Source organism: Oratosquilla oratoria, chromosome 4 (assembly GCF_046742065.1).
Source record: "Oratosquilla oratoria isolate Oo_2021 chromosome 4, ASM4674206v1, whole genome shotgun sequence".
NCBI lineage: Eukaryota > Metazoa > Arthropoda > Malacostraca > Stomatopoda > Squillidae > Oratosquilla > Oratosquilla oratoria.
The window spans coordinates 32,836,315-32,849,069 of NC_134780.1; the positions used below are offsets into that span (position 1 = coordinate 32,836,315).

The following is a 12,755-nucleotide window of genomic DNA, read 5'->3' on the forward strand; positions in this document are numbered from 1 at the left end:
GCACTCTCCTTGAGAAAAGTAGGGACTCTCCACATCCAGAGTTCGAGCCCCCACCACCATGGCTGTCGATACCTGCAACTTTCGTTGTCACAAAGCTTCCCAATAAGAAGAAGTTATGTGACCAGGAGAGAGTACGAGCGCAGGCCCTACAAGGCGTCCGCGCACTGTCGAGACCTGGAACGGCGGTCTATTACACGGATGGCTCCGTAGACCCCAACAGGCCTCGCAGTGCGGGATCTGCTTTTGTGACGGATGGTTTGACCTACGGCAGGAGAGTATCTGATCATGCGTCCACTCTCCAAGCTGAGGCCATAGCGGTCCAAGGAGCGTTAGAGCATGCTCTAATATCTCGAGCTGGTCCTGTGGTGATCCACACGGATTCACAGTCCTTGCTAGGCAGTTTAGAATCGATACAGCCCAGCGACAATGTACGCCTACTGACCTCCATCCTAGCACTCCTGCTGAAGCTGCATCAGCAAGGCAGGAGTGTTACGCTCAACTGGGTGCCAAGCCACGTAGGCGTCCCAGGAAATGAGCTAGCCGACGCCGCGGCTGAAGCGGCGCGCAAAAGACCCGAAATCGATGTTGTCGTCCCTCTCAGCAGAAATCAGTTGCGCCTACGCACCAGGGCTCTGAATCAGGTACAACGGTTCCTTCAGCACAGACTGGAGGCAGAGGTGTCAGAGAGGGCGAGGTGGTACAGGGCAGTCACAGACTATGAGCCCCTTGTACTTCCTCGCTCCACACCAAGAAAAGTGGAAACTCTGCTCTTCCGTGTGCCGCTGGAGGACCGTTGTTTCTGGGAAATAAAGACCAACTCCACTCCTGAAGAAAGAAGATGCAGTCACTGCCGCCACCCCGAAGCCACCCTGAACCACTACCTCAAGCATTGCCCCGCAACTGCTTTTCTGAGGAGAGGGCCTCCGACAACATCTGAGGGTCTTGTGCGTCGCCTATGCCGCCACCTTAGCGATTACGAACTGCGTCGGCTGGTGGAGTGTCAGCCCCCCCTTTAATTATTATATATACATGTCTCTGTTCGGAAGGGTGAATTCATAGCGATGTACATACGTATATTGCATACGTATGCACATCTAATGTATGTATGAGTGTGTGTGACCAAGGACACACACGCTCATACATTGAATCACCCCCCCTTTTATTTCAATATATATATGCTCATTGTCCGGAAGGGTGTATTCATGGTGATGTGCATACGCATATTGCATGCGTATGCACATCCAATGTATGTATGAGTGTGTGTGGCCAAGGTCACACACACTCATACATTGGATCACCTTCCTCCCCTTTTCTTACATTATATATACGAAGATGTCACCACCTACCATCAAATTTAGTTACATTAAGAAGGGTGCATTCACGGAGATGTGCATGCGCATTCTTATGCGTGTGCACATCTTGTGAATGTATGAGTGTGTGTGGCGGGCCCACACACACTCGTATGTACAATCACCCACCAAACGGGCTCACACTCAAAGCCCGTGGGAGCTCTCCCAAATTAAACACACACACTTGTTTATGTACACTACTTGCCCAACCTCCGTAACGTAAAGAACGTCGTTCCGCAAAGTTTACCATCAAAGAAGAAATCCCGGTACCCGAGAAATTCTCAGTTCTCGAGAAACTCGCTCTGCCGAATGCATGTGTCCCCCTTAACTCTATTGTAGACAATCCATAGCCCCTGCGGTCTTAAAACTTGGATTGTTCTGCAATAGAGGCGGGGAACCTCCCTCCCGGTTTCGTGCCTCTTCGGCATTCCCGGCATAGACGCGAGCCGTGCTTGACCAGTATCACCAACGATAGTAGTCGTTCCCTACGACCTCCCGCACCAAGAAGCACTTCCCCACGTACGCTCACGTAACTGTCAGTGTAATCGCTCGTGATTTATCCTAATAATTAACCGATTACTAACGTTTCCTGGCCCCGTTACCCCCCCCCCAACAACCGCCGTACATCATACCCCCTTCTTTTTTCCGTCACACTTAACAAACAACACCAAGACACAGAAATTACGCCTAACCCATTGCGCCTAGCCCAATGGGTCGTGTTAGGATCCGAGACTTACGTCCCCAAGATAACCGGCAACGAACCAAGGACCTCTGGGACACTGGCCAAACAGAACATTTACATACACAGACTAATACCACAACAGACTGCATACATCTTACTCACAGACGACACAACCACAGAAAAACTATGCCACAAAGAAACCAAAACCTTCTCAAACAACGGATTCGACATACAAGACCCTCCTGAACTCAACGCAAACAGAACACCAGTCATAACCAACATAGACCCATACGTCACTGAATATTCAACAGAAGAAATTAAACACGAGATAGAAAGACTGAACCCAAACACAAACGTCACACAGGTCATCACAATTCCACGCACTAGAACAGTTCTGAAAATAGAATTCTAATCCACGCAAATGGTAAAAGACTGCCTCCTGAAGGGACTTAAGATGTTCTCACAATCATTCCCCAGACATACACTCAAACAAGAAACATACACATACGTCCCCCAATGTACAAACTGTTACTCACTGGAACACGTACGCAAACATTCCCCACACCCATCTCCATACATGGCCTGCTCTAACTGCGCATCCAAAGAACACCGAAGGGACAAATGCACATGTGTACTGACGAAATGCCTACTGTGCCAAGGAGACCATCCAGCAGTAGCACACCGCTGCCCAAAGAGAAAAGAGAAAGAAAGGGAAATCAACAAACAGAAACAACAACAGACACACAAATCCACAAACATATGCCTCTGTCACATCATCAAAACCTGCGCTCCTCCCTACACCAACAAACACGACCACATCACTTCACCACCTAACAACAATAAACACAGCCAACACTAGCTACCATCATGGACACACAGGAACCAGGAACATTCCAAAAAACATTTAATGCAGTATACCAAGCCAATGGCCTACCCACAGTTATCATCCCTCCCCAAGCCATTAACACACAATTATTAGCCAAAGCACTGAATAACCACACCAAACCCATCATAATACCTACTAACACACATACCACAGAACCAATGGAGACAACAGAACAATCATTAAAAAGACCTGCACCAAACACCGAAGACATCAACCCCCCACAAAAACAACGAGCATCCGACCAGAAAAACAGCCTAAGACTTCAACTAGTAACATCAGAAATAGAACAGTTACCATCAGACCCCACACATAACACCCTCAAAACACTTATCACCAACCACAGAATAAAAATAATATACACAGCACAACATCAAGAAAAGGACATAATTGAGAAAATAACCACAGACAAAATAAACTTAACTAACTACAACATCGTAGGAGTAAACGAAACAAAATTCAACAGACTCAAACAAGGACACTTCGACCTCCATGACATGAACACAGAACACGAACACCACTGGACACACAACGCCGAATAAACAATTACAACACACTTCTACCTCAACACTATGGAACAAATACACATCATCCAACACAACATAATACAGTGGACATTCGACAGAAGAAACGAACTTTGTAACATGTACAACATAACAACACCAGACATCATACTTTTAAAATCAATAGGTACACCCGACAGACTCAAAATATACAATTACACAGTACACCGAAGAAACGACTCTAACCAAACACAAGCAGGCATAGCAATAGTCATTAAACATAACATCCAACACAAAATACTAGACGACTTTCAGGACGAAATATTAGCAATCAAGATTGACACAAACCAAGGACCCATTGTAATAGCAACCTTATACTTACCCCCCAGACGCCCCCTCTTCCCTATAGATGACATATTAAGACTGACGAGAAAAAGACTACCTATATACATAATAGGAGACATGAACGCTAAACACCTCACACTAGGACACAACAACGCAAACATCACAGGAAGACAAATAGCACAATTAATACGAAGAGGACACTTAACACACTTAGGACCAGACTTTCCTACCTTCATTACACACAATGGACAAGGAACACCAGACATAATACTAACAAACCGACATCATCCCTTAAACTACAAAATCACACCAGGCCAACTAACTACATCAGATCACATTCCAATACACTTAACACTAGCAACCAAACCCATAACAATACCTACACCAGCTTGATACATATTCAACAAAGAAAACAAAGAAAAAACAAAATATGACAAACAAAGACAAAGAACAACACGTAACAAACAATACATAGACGACAAACTTAACACATGGTACACTATGATACAACAAGCCATGGGCAAACACATTCCCCAAACAAAACACAAAATACTACCACACCCAAGACAATCAAACACACTGAAACTACTACAATGGCAATACCAACAACTACAAACGCGAGCACACAACAACAGCGGCACATGGACACCACAAGCAAAACGAACACTACGCGACATACAAAATAAACTACTAGAAGAAAACAAACAACTATACAGCGAACACTGGAACAATGAAATACGAAAAATAAACCTAAAATACAATGACACCAAATATTTCTGGACACAAATAATTTTTTTTAAAAGGAACACCTACTAGCACCACCCCTTACATCATACACAATAACCACAAGATACATAAAGACAAAGACAAAGAACACATTTTCAGACAACACTGGAGAAACATATTCAGAATCACACCAACAGAAAATGCAACATTTGACATGGAACATAAAAGAACAATCACAGCACATGTACAAGAAATACAAGACGACATCACACCTTTTAACTTAGCTGACATGAGACGACTTGACCCAGACAACACATTCACAAAACCCTTTACACTAACTAACATCAAACACATAATAAAAAACTTTAAAGACAAAACACCTGGACAATCATAAATAAACAAAATAACACTAACATACCAGACTCAACACTACAATTACTCACAGAAATATTCAATGAAACATTCAGCATGGGATACTTCCCCGACACATTCAAAACAGCTACACTAACATTCATACCCAAACACGGAAAAAAACTCACAAACATAAACAACTACAGACCGATATCACTACTTGAAGTCCCAGGCAAAATACTAGAAAAACTCATACAACAAAGACTACTCAAACACTTACATAATAACAACCTAATAAACGAACACCAACATGGATTCACAAGACGAAGAGGAACACACACAGCCATAGCCACACTATACGAAACAATAGCCATAAGCCAAAGACACAACCACGGATGCAACATAAAATCACGAGACATAACAAAAGCATTTGACAAAATATGGCACACAGGACTTAAATACAAAATACACCCCCCCCCCGACATACAAGAATACTTTGCAACTACATCGACAACAGACAAGCACAAATACGAATACACCATTACATAGGAAGACCCTTCAACATACACAGCGGAGTCCCCCAAGGAAGCATTATTTCACCAACACTATTCAACCTCTACACACACGACACCCCCAACCCGACACACGGAGTCACACACATACAATTTGCAGACGACCTAACACAAATAATCACATATCCAAGTAAAAAAGGCAAAAACATGTTAGCACTAAAAACAAGCAGAACAATAGAAACAATAAACACATATGAACAACAATGGAAAATACAAACACAGCAAAGTTCCAATTACTTAACATTTCAACACAGAAACCAGCAGAAATATGGATAGAAGACACACACATACAAAAACAAAGAAACATAAAAATACTAGGATTAACACTTGGAAACAGAGGTCTACAAACACACACAAAAAACAGAAAACATCAAGCAGAAAAAACACTACAAACACTAAGACGATTCAGAAACCTAGACACCAAACTAATATTAAGACTATACATAGTACTCGTACGACCACAACTAGAATACATACCAATAACAACTATCACACTAAAACAAAACCAACTCCAAAAACTACAATCAGTACAAAACAAAACACTACGATTCGCCACACACTCCATACCACCATACCTTAACACAATAGAAGAACTACACACACAACATAAACTCGAACCACTGAACACAAGACTCTACAGACTAGCTTACAGAACATGGAACAGACTTACAATCACAAACCCAGAAATAGTACAACTCAGTGAAAACATAGACACAGAAGGACACGATCACAGCTGGTGGCCTAGTGTCCCCGATCATCAACGGACCCCCACCTCAACCTAAATACATTATATAACACTCAATACACCACTTTTTTCATTGTTCTACTAACAATACTAACCCAACTAACACTATCACTATTATTACTAACATAATTATTATTGTTATTGTAAAAAAAAAATGATAACACGTGCGAATACTCACACGTGATATCATAAAAAAAAAACAATGAGTAAGACAATAAGAATCACTACCCTTCATTAATCCACTAACCATCATCCCTAAAGGGAAAATAAAAGTCATACTCATTGGAAAGAAAAAAAGAAAAAAGAATGTATACGACATGAAGATTCAACCCCCACCCCTCACCATCACAACATAAAATGAAAGTCAATAAGTAATTAATAAAATAACCCCCATAGATTCAACACCTAAACAAAACTAGGCAAAAAGAATAGTCATATACATAAAAAAAAACTAACAGCCAACCAACAATAATAACACTGATAACAAACAACAACAACAACATCTCAAGCAAGAAGATAAGGAGAACAAACAAATAGGAGATGGACCAACCTCCAACCGAACACCATAAGTGGCAGAAGCTTCACGACAACCATCAACGTTTTTAAAATATATATATATATATATGTATATATATATATATATATATATATATATATATATATGCATGAGAAATCACATAAACTCGTGATTCTAAATATGCGGAAAAACCACCAAGGAAAAAGAAAAACTGATGACCAAGCGCTTTCGTCTATTCAGACATCCTCAGGGTACATAGAAAAGAAGTTAGTTAGTTTATTATTTAACATTAGTACATGAATATATACACAATCACATACACGTATGTATATATACTCGTGCATACACATACTTATAACTATATACATATACATATAAAAATGCGCGGGCCACAAGCCCGCCGCTGGGGCTTACGCCCCGATATTTTGCTACCATGTTTCAGCGAGGGGGCGGAATGTCTCGCATGATGGTTAGCAATTTGCTAGGTGTGTTAAGAGCCCGCCTGACCAAATGGGCGGCCAAAGCTTCCTCATCCTGTGGGCCCTCGATGGGTTGCTGTCTTAGTTGAGCTGTGGCGGGGCAGTGAACCAGGTAGTGTATCAGCGGTCGACGGCTCTGGAGGCCGCAGTGTTCGCACTCCTGACCACTGAACTCGGGCCGTAGCTGCTCCAGCGTGCCGTACCCGAGCCGGAGCCTGTGCAACCGAACTTGGTCGGCTCTAGTTAGCGGACGGCCGCATTGTAGCGGCTGGTAATTTGTGGTGGCAGCGTACCATGCTGCCTGCCGCGAGGTTCTCTCCATGGTGCGATGGTGGTGATGAGCGGAGTGCCAGGTGCTCCGCTTAGCCTGCGTCTTGATCTGCTGCAGGCTGGGGAGGACGTAGCAGGATACTGCGGGCATGGTGCTAGCTGCTCGGGCTGCTGCATCCGCCAACTCGTTCCCTCGGAGCCCCACGTGACTGGGTACCCAGTTCATCCGTAGGTGCCGGCCTTCACCGGCAAGTCTCTGCGCGCTGAGCTGAATGGATGTTACCAGCTGGATGTTGTCGGTGGGGCTGGCTTGCTGGAGTGTCTGGAGGGAAGATTTGGAGTCTGTGTGTATAATTACCGCACCTTCACGATGGTGAAGGGCGTGCTCCAGGGCTTGCTGTATGGCAACTAACTCCGTCTGCAGGGTAGAGCAGTGGTCGGGGGTCCTCCATGACAGCGTCTCCCCGCCGGTGACTGCCGCCGCTCCGGTCGTGCCTCGAACAGGGTCCACAGATCCGTCTGTGTAGTACACGGCTCCCCCTGGGATGCTGGCCTGTGTCACAGATGCCAGCGCGTGTAACCACAGCTCGTGTTGTGTGCACTGTGCCTTCCTTGCTGGCGGGTTGTTGATGATGATTTCGACGGGTGGGGGCTGCCATGGGGCCGGTACAACGTAGTTTGCAACGGCCAGATCCGGACTCCACATGGCTATTTGACCGTCGTCGAACAGTGCATTGGTGGCGTCAGCTATCCTCCGTAGCCAGGTGTTTGTGCTGAAGAGGTCCCGTCGCTGCGGTAGGGTCCTTTTGATTTTGGTTCGTGCTATGGTCTCCCTGTCTTGTCGGAGGATCTTAGCCACCCGGCAAGTCGCAATATGTTGAACCCTGGAGGCCAGAGGTACCAGTCGAGTCTCACTTTGCATTATGGACATACTGGTCCAGCGAGGTGCCCCGAGCATGGTCCTCATGGCCTGGTTCTGGATGCACTCGATCCTCCTTTGTTGGGTGGGTGACAGGGAAACCAGCACGACAGCGCTGTAGTCAATCAACGAGCGGACGGCCTGTATGTAGTACAGGCGCAGCACGGCATGTGAGGCTCCAGAGTGTGTCCTTGTCATCGCCCTCATGACATTGATTCTCGTCCTCGTCCTCTCCCTTAGGTAGGTGACCTGGGTGTTGAAGGATAAGCCTTGGTCAACCCATACTCCCAGGTACTGGTACGAGCTGGTCCAAGCCAGCTGGATACCCTGAATGTGGAGGTGGGTGTCCGGGGTGGTGGCCTTAAGCATCAAGGCCTTGGACTTCTCAGCTGAGATCTTGAGGCCCAGTTCTTCACACTTGTTAGAGATAAGATCAAGGCCCTCTTGTGCTCTGGTGATCCTATTGCCTCGGGTTTTGCCCGAGACGACAAGAACCAGGTCGTCGGCATAGCTGAGAAGCGCCGTGCCACCCCGGAAGGGTAGGCTCACCAACTGTTCCATTAGGAGGTTGAAGAGGACGGGGCTGAGAACCCCACCCTGCGGAGTGCCGTTCTCTAGGTCCCGGTAGGCTGAAAGGTGGCCTTGGAACCTGACCCGGGCGCGTCGGTGTAGCAGGTAGTCCTCTATCCAGGAGAGGAGTCGTCCCTGGACACCCCGCTGTACCGGGGTGCCGGGGACTTGGAGAGAGCTGAACAGAATTCAGTGACGAAGGGAGGAAGTCCAGGGCAGAAAACAGTGAAGTCTTGGAAGTAGCGCGTGGTATCCATTTTGCATGAGAAATCACATAAACTCGTGATTCTAAATATGCGGAAAAACCACCAAGGAAAAAAAGAAAAACTGATGACCAAGCGCTTTCGTCTTTCAACGAGAATTTCGTCAAACTACCACATATTCTTAAGACTTTCAACATTCAAGTAGCATTTAAGAACTCCAATACAGTTAGAAGTCTTTTAATTAAAAACTCTCCATATAAGGAAGAAGGATGTATATATTCAATTCCATGTAAAAATTGCGACAAATGCTATATTGGTCAGACTGGAAAAGAATTAAAAGTAAGGTTAAAACAACATCAGTATAGCGTCAAGAGTGGGCAAATGTCTAATGCCTTATTTATTCACCTAAGGGATTTTAATCATTGTATAAATTGGGAGGGTGCTAAAGAAATTGTTAAAGATAAGTCATATTTGACGAGAAATATAATAGAATCCAGTCTGATCAAAGATACATTTGTCAATAACTTAAATTTAAGTCATGGTATGTATAAGTTAGACAATTTTATTGTGAAAAAAGTAGTAGCCCAAACGTCCGCTGCCGCGAACGGGTCAGGTTGACATTAGATCCTCGCAACCTCTCCTGGTTCCTTCCCTGACCTCATACTCATTGTATATATTCTTGTGTACTTTTTCTTTTCTATGTACCCTGAGGATGTCTGAATAGACGAAAGCGCTTGGTCATCAGTTTTTCTTTTTCCTTGGTGGTTTTTCCGCATATATATATATATATATATATATATATATATATATGTGTGTGTGTGTGTGTGTGTGTGTGTGTGTGTGTGTGTGTGTGTGTGTGTGTGTGTGTGTGTGTGTGTGTGTGTGTGTGTGTGTGTGATTAAAGTAGCAAGTGGGTCTGCCCCACACCTGTCACAATTCCAACTTCCTTCCATTTCCTTCTTTCCTTACACTAAACCCCTATCCCCCCTCCCCCCTCTTCCCCAACTAACTATCCTATCTAGTAGTAGTAGTAGTACTTCTGTACACTCTGAGGAAGTCCTTTGAGGACGAAACGTTAGCAATAAAAATCCAACGGTTCCTGGTGTTTACCTCACCACCCTTCCAATCATTCTGTCTTACGCACTTCAACATATATATATATACACATATATATATGTATATGTATATATATATATACATATATATATATATGTATATGCATATATATATATATATATATATGTGTGTGTGTGTGTGTGTGTGTGTGTGTGTGTGTGTGTGTGTGTGTGTGTGTGTGTGTGTGTGTGTGTGTGTGTTAGTTGTTGGTTGTGGTGCTTGGGTCTATTGACAATGTCGACGGCGATAGATATTACCCTCTGTGGAGAGGGTAGGTAATTGCTCTGGTGCTACCATTGTGCATTATTCTTGAGTTCTGGAGCTGGTACAGTTTCATCATATGTGCTCCTATAGGAGCCTCCCTATCCATTCTAGTTTAACAATAATATATTAAATTGTTATAATTCTGAAATGGCTCATCTTACCCGTACTCTGGAGTGAGGTGAGTCATTTGTGAACCAGTTGAGTATATAAAGAACCGACTTGTTATGAGCCAGTTGATTAGATAAATAGCCTTGGCACTTTACAATTGTTATATTATATATATATATATATTTTTTTTTTGGGGGGGGGGGGTTGATGCAGTGGCTGAACAAACTAAAGCTCTGGTATCCGAGGTCAAGGCATGGCGTCTATAAGAGGATACGATCTTAAATCATCGATCTGCGAATAAAGATATTCGTGCCTTGCTACCTTACACAACAGGTAACGGCCGAAAAGTTGCTGTGGCCCAGCTGTTGATGTACTCTGGATGACTCTTCATCCACGAGGAGCTAAGAAGAGAGTGCATTGGGTGGAGTGGGTGCGTGCCTTGGCTGGCTGCCTCCCTTATAAAGGGGAGGTTTAAGGAGAGCAGTAGAGAGTGGGTGTAAATACAAATTAAAAGTGATCAGCATTATTTTTTCGAGTGAAACCTAGGCTCAAAAATAGTGTTTGTTTTGCAATTTGTCTTTGTACGTGTTTATGTATGGAAGGTGTGGTGTGCTAGGAAGATTCCGGAGGATTTGTGAGTGATATGTTACGTCCTATGCTGTGGTGATACGACGTGGTTGATGCATGCATCCGAGAGCTCTTACTCATTGCCATTTGGCCACATGCGCTGTTCTGTAATACATTTCAATAATCCCCAACTTTTCCTCTTCTTTTCCAAAGCTGCTGAACCTGTTACTACGGGGCTTGCTGCAGCGATGATGCCGTCGCTGAGAGTCCTGAAGGTGTTCTGGCGTTCCTACGTCGTTGTTTTGGCGCCAACTCTCCTCGCTCCGCTCGCCGCCTCCAGCAGCACGGTAAGCAAATACAGATGCCTTGAACTTTATGACATGATGCCCTGAAGTACCAGTGTTTTCTCAGTTCCCACTGAGTGCATTATAAACTTATTAACCAGGAAAGAAGTACCGATGACCCTGAATTGTTATGTTCATCTTACTCTTCCAGAGGTGGAGAAAAGTATTATGGGTGATGAAACGTGCCACACACACACACACACACACACACACACACACACACACACACACACACACACACACACACACACACACACACACACACACACACACACACACACGTCGGATACACGGCGAAGATTGGAACTCCGGAAAAGAAGGGCAATTTTCGTGAATCTCAACGACGAGGGAGTACCTTGTTGTATTAGTAGGGAAGGGAAAAAGCTCGTGGTGTAGTGGGAAGGTGAAGAAATAGGAGAAAGAGAGGGATTATTGAGGAAAATGGAAGGAAATGAGGAAGGGGACGAACGGGCCCCGGATCTTAGGAGAGGTGTAAACCAACGGGGGATAGAATACACAAACGGGGAACAACAAGGAAGCAGAGGTGTCAAGAGCAGAAATATAGATAATAGCAGCTCAATGGAAAGAGAAGATAACTGCTTTTATGGATTTAATGAGGGAGGAGGTGACAACGTCCCCCGACTAGTAAAACTAGAGGGAAAAATGAAAGAAAAAAAATGGACGAAGAATGGGAGGTTAGGTTTGACTAATTATCACAGGTTACCGAAAGAGTTGATAAACTGAAAGAACTAAAGGAAGAGAATCAAAATATAACTAAAGAAATAGAAGAATTAAAAAGACAGTTAAGAGAAGTAAAGGAAAACAATGAGGAATTAAAGAGGAATAATAAAGAGAATAAAGAGTCCATAGCAAAAGAGGTAAGTGGTTGGAAAAAAATACAAGAGAACAATAAGATTGAATTTAAAGGTATAATGGAACAGCAGATGAAAGAACAAATTAAAGGCAGTTATTAAAGTGATGAGGGAGAAGGAGAATATAGTAAGAGACTTAGCGGACAAAAAGAAATGTATAATTATATTATGGATGGAAGAGAAGTATAATCTAAATAGGACTACAAGAATAAAGGAAGAAAAGGAAAAAGTATATATGATGTTAGAAGTAGCTCAAGAAGATGAACCTGAAATAGGGAAACAAATAGAAGAAATGTCTAGGCTCGGAAAATGCAATACAGATAAGACCAGACCAATTAAGGTTAAATTCAGGTCACAAACGACAGCAGAG

The 12,755-nt window shown here is 43.8% G+C and overlaps 1 protein-coding gene across 3 annotated transcripts in view; it reads left to right on the top strand.

Annotated features, from left to right (window-relative positions):
- Window positions 1–12,755, top strand: part of LOC143024756 (Na(+)/citrate cotransporter-like) — a 143,323-nt gene that overhangs the window by 56,027 nt on the left and 74,541 nt on the right. For all 3 annotated transcript variants that reach the window (XM_076183876.1, XM_076183875.1, XM_076183874.1), the window contains exon 2: window positions 11,383–11,516. In XM_076183876.1, coding sequence (XP_076039991.1) covers window positions 11,418–11,516 — 99 coding nt within the window. In that variant the 5' untranslated portion in view covers window positions 11,383–11,417. The remainder of the gene's footprint in view (window positions 1–11,382; window positions 11,517–12,755) is intronic.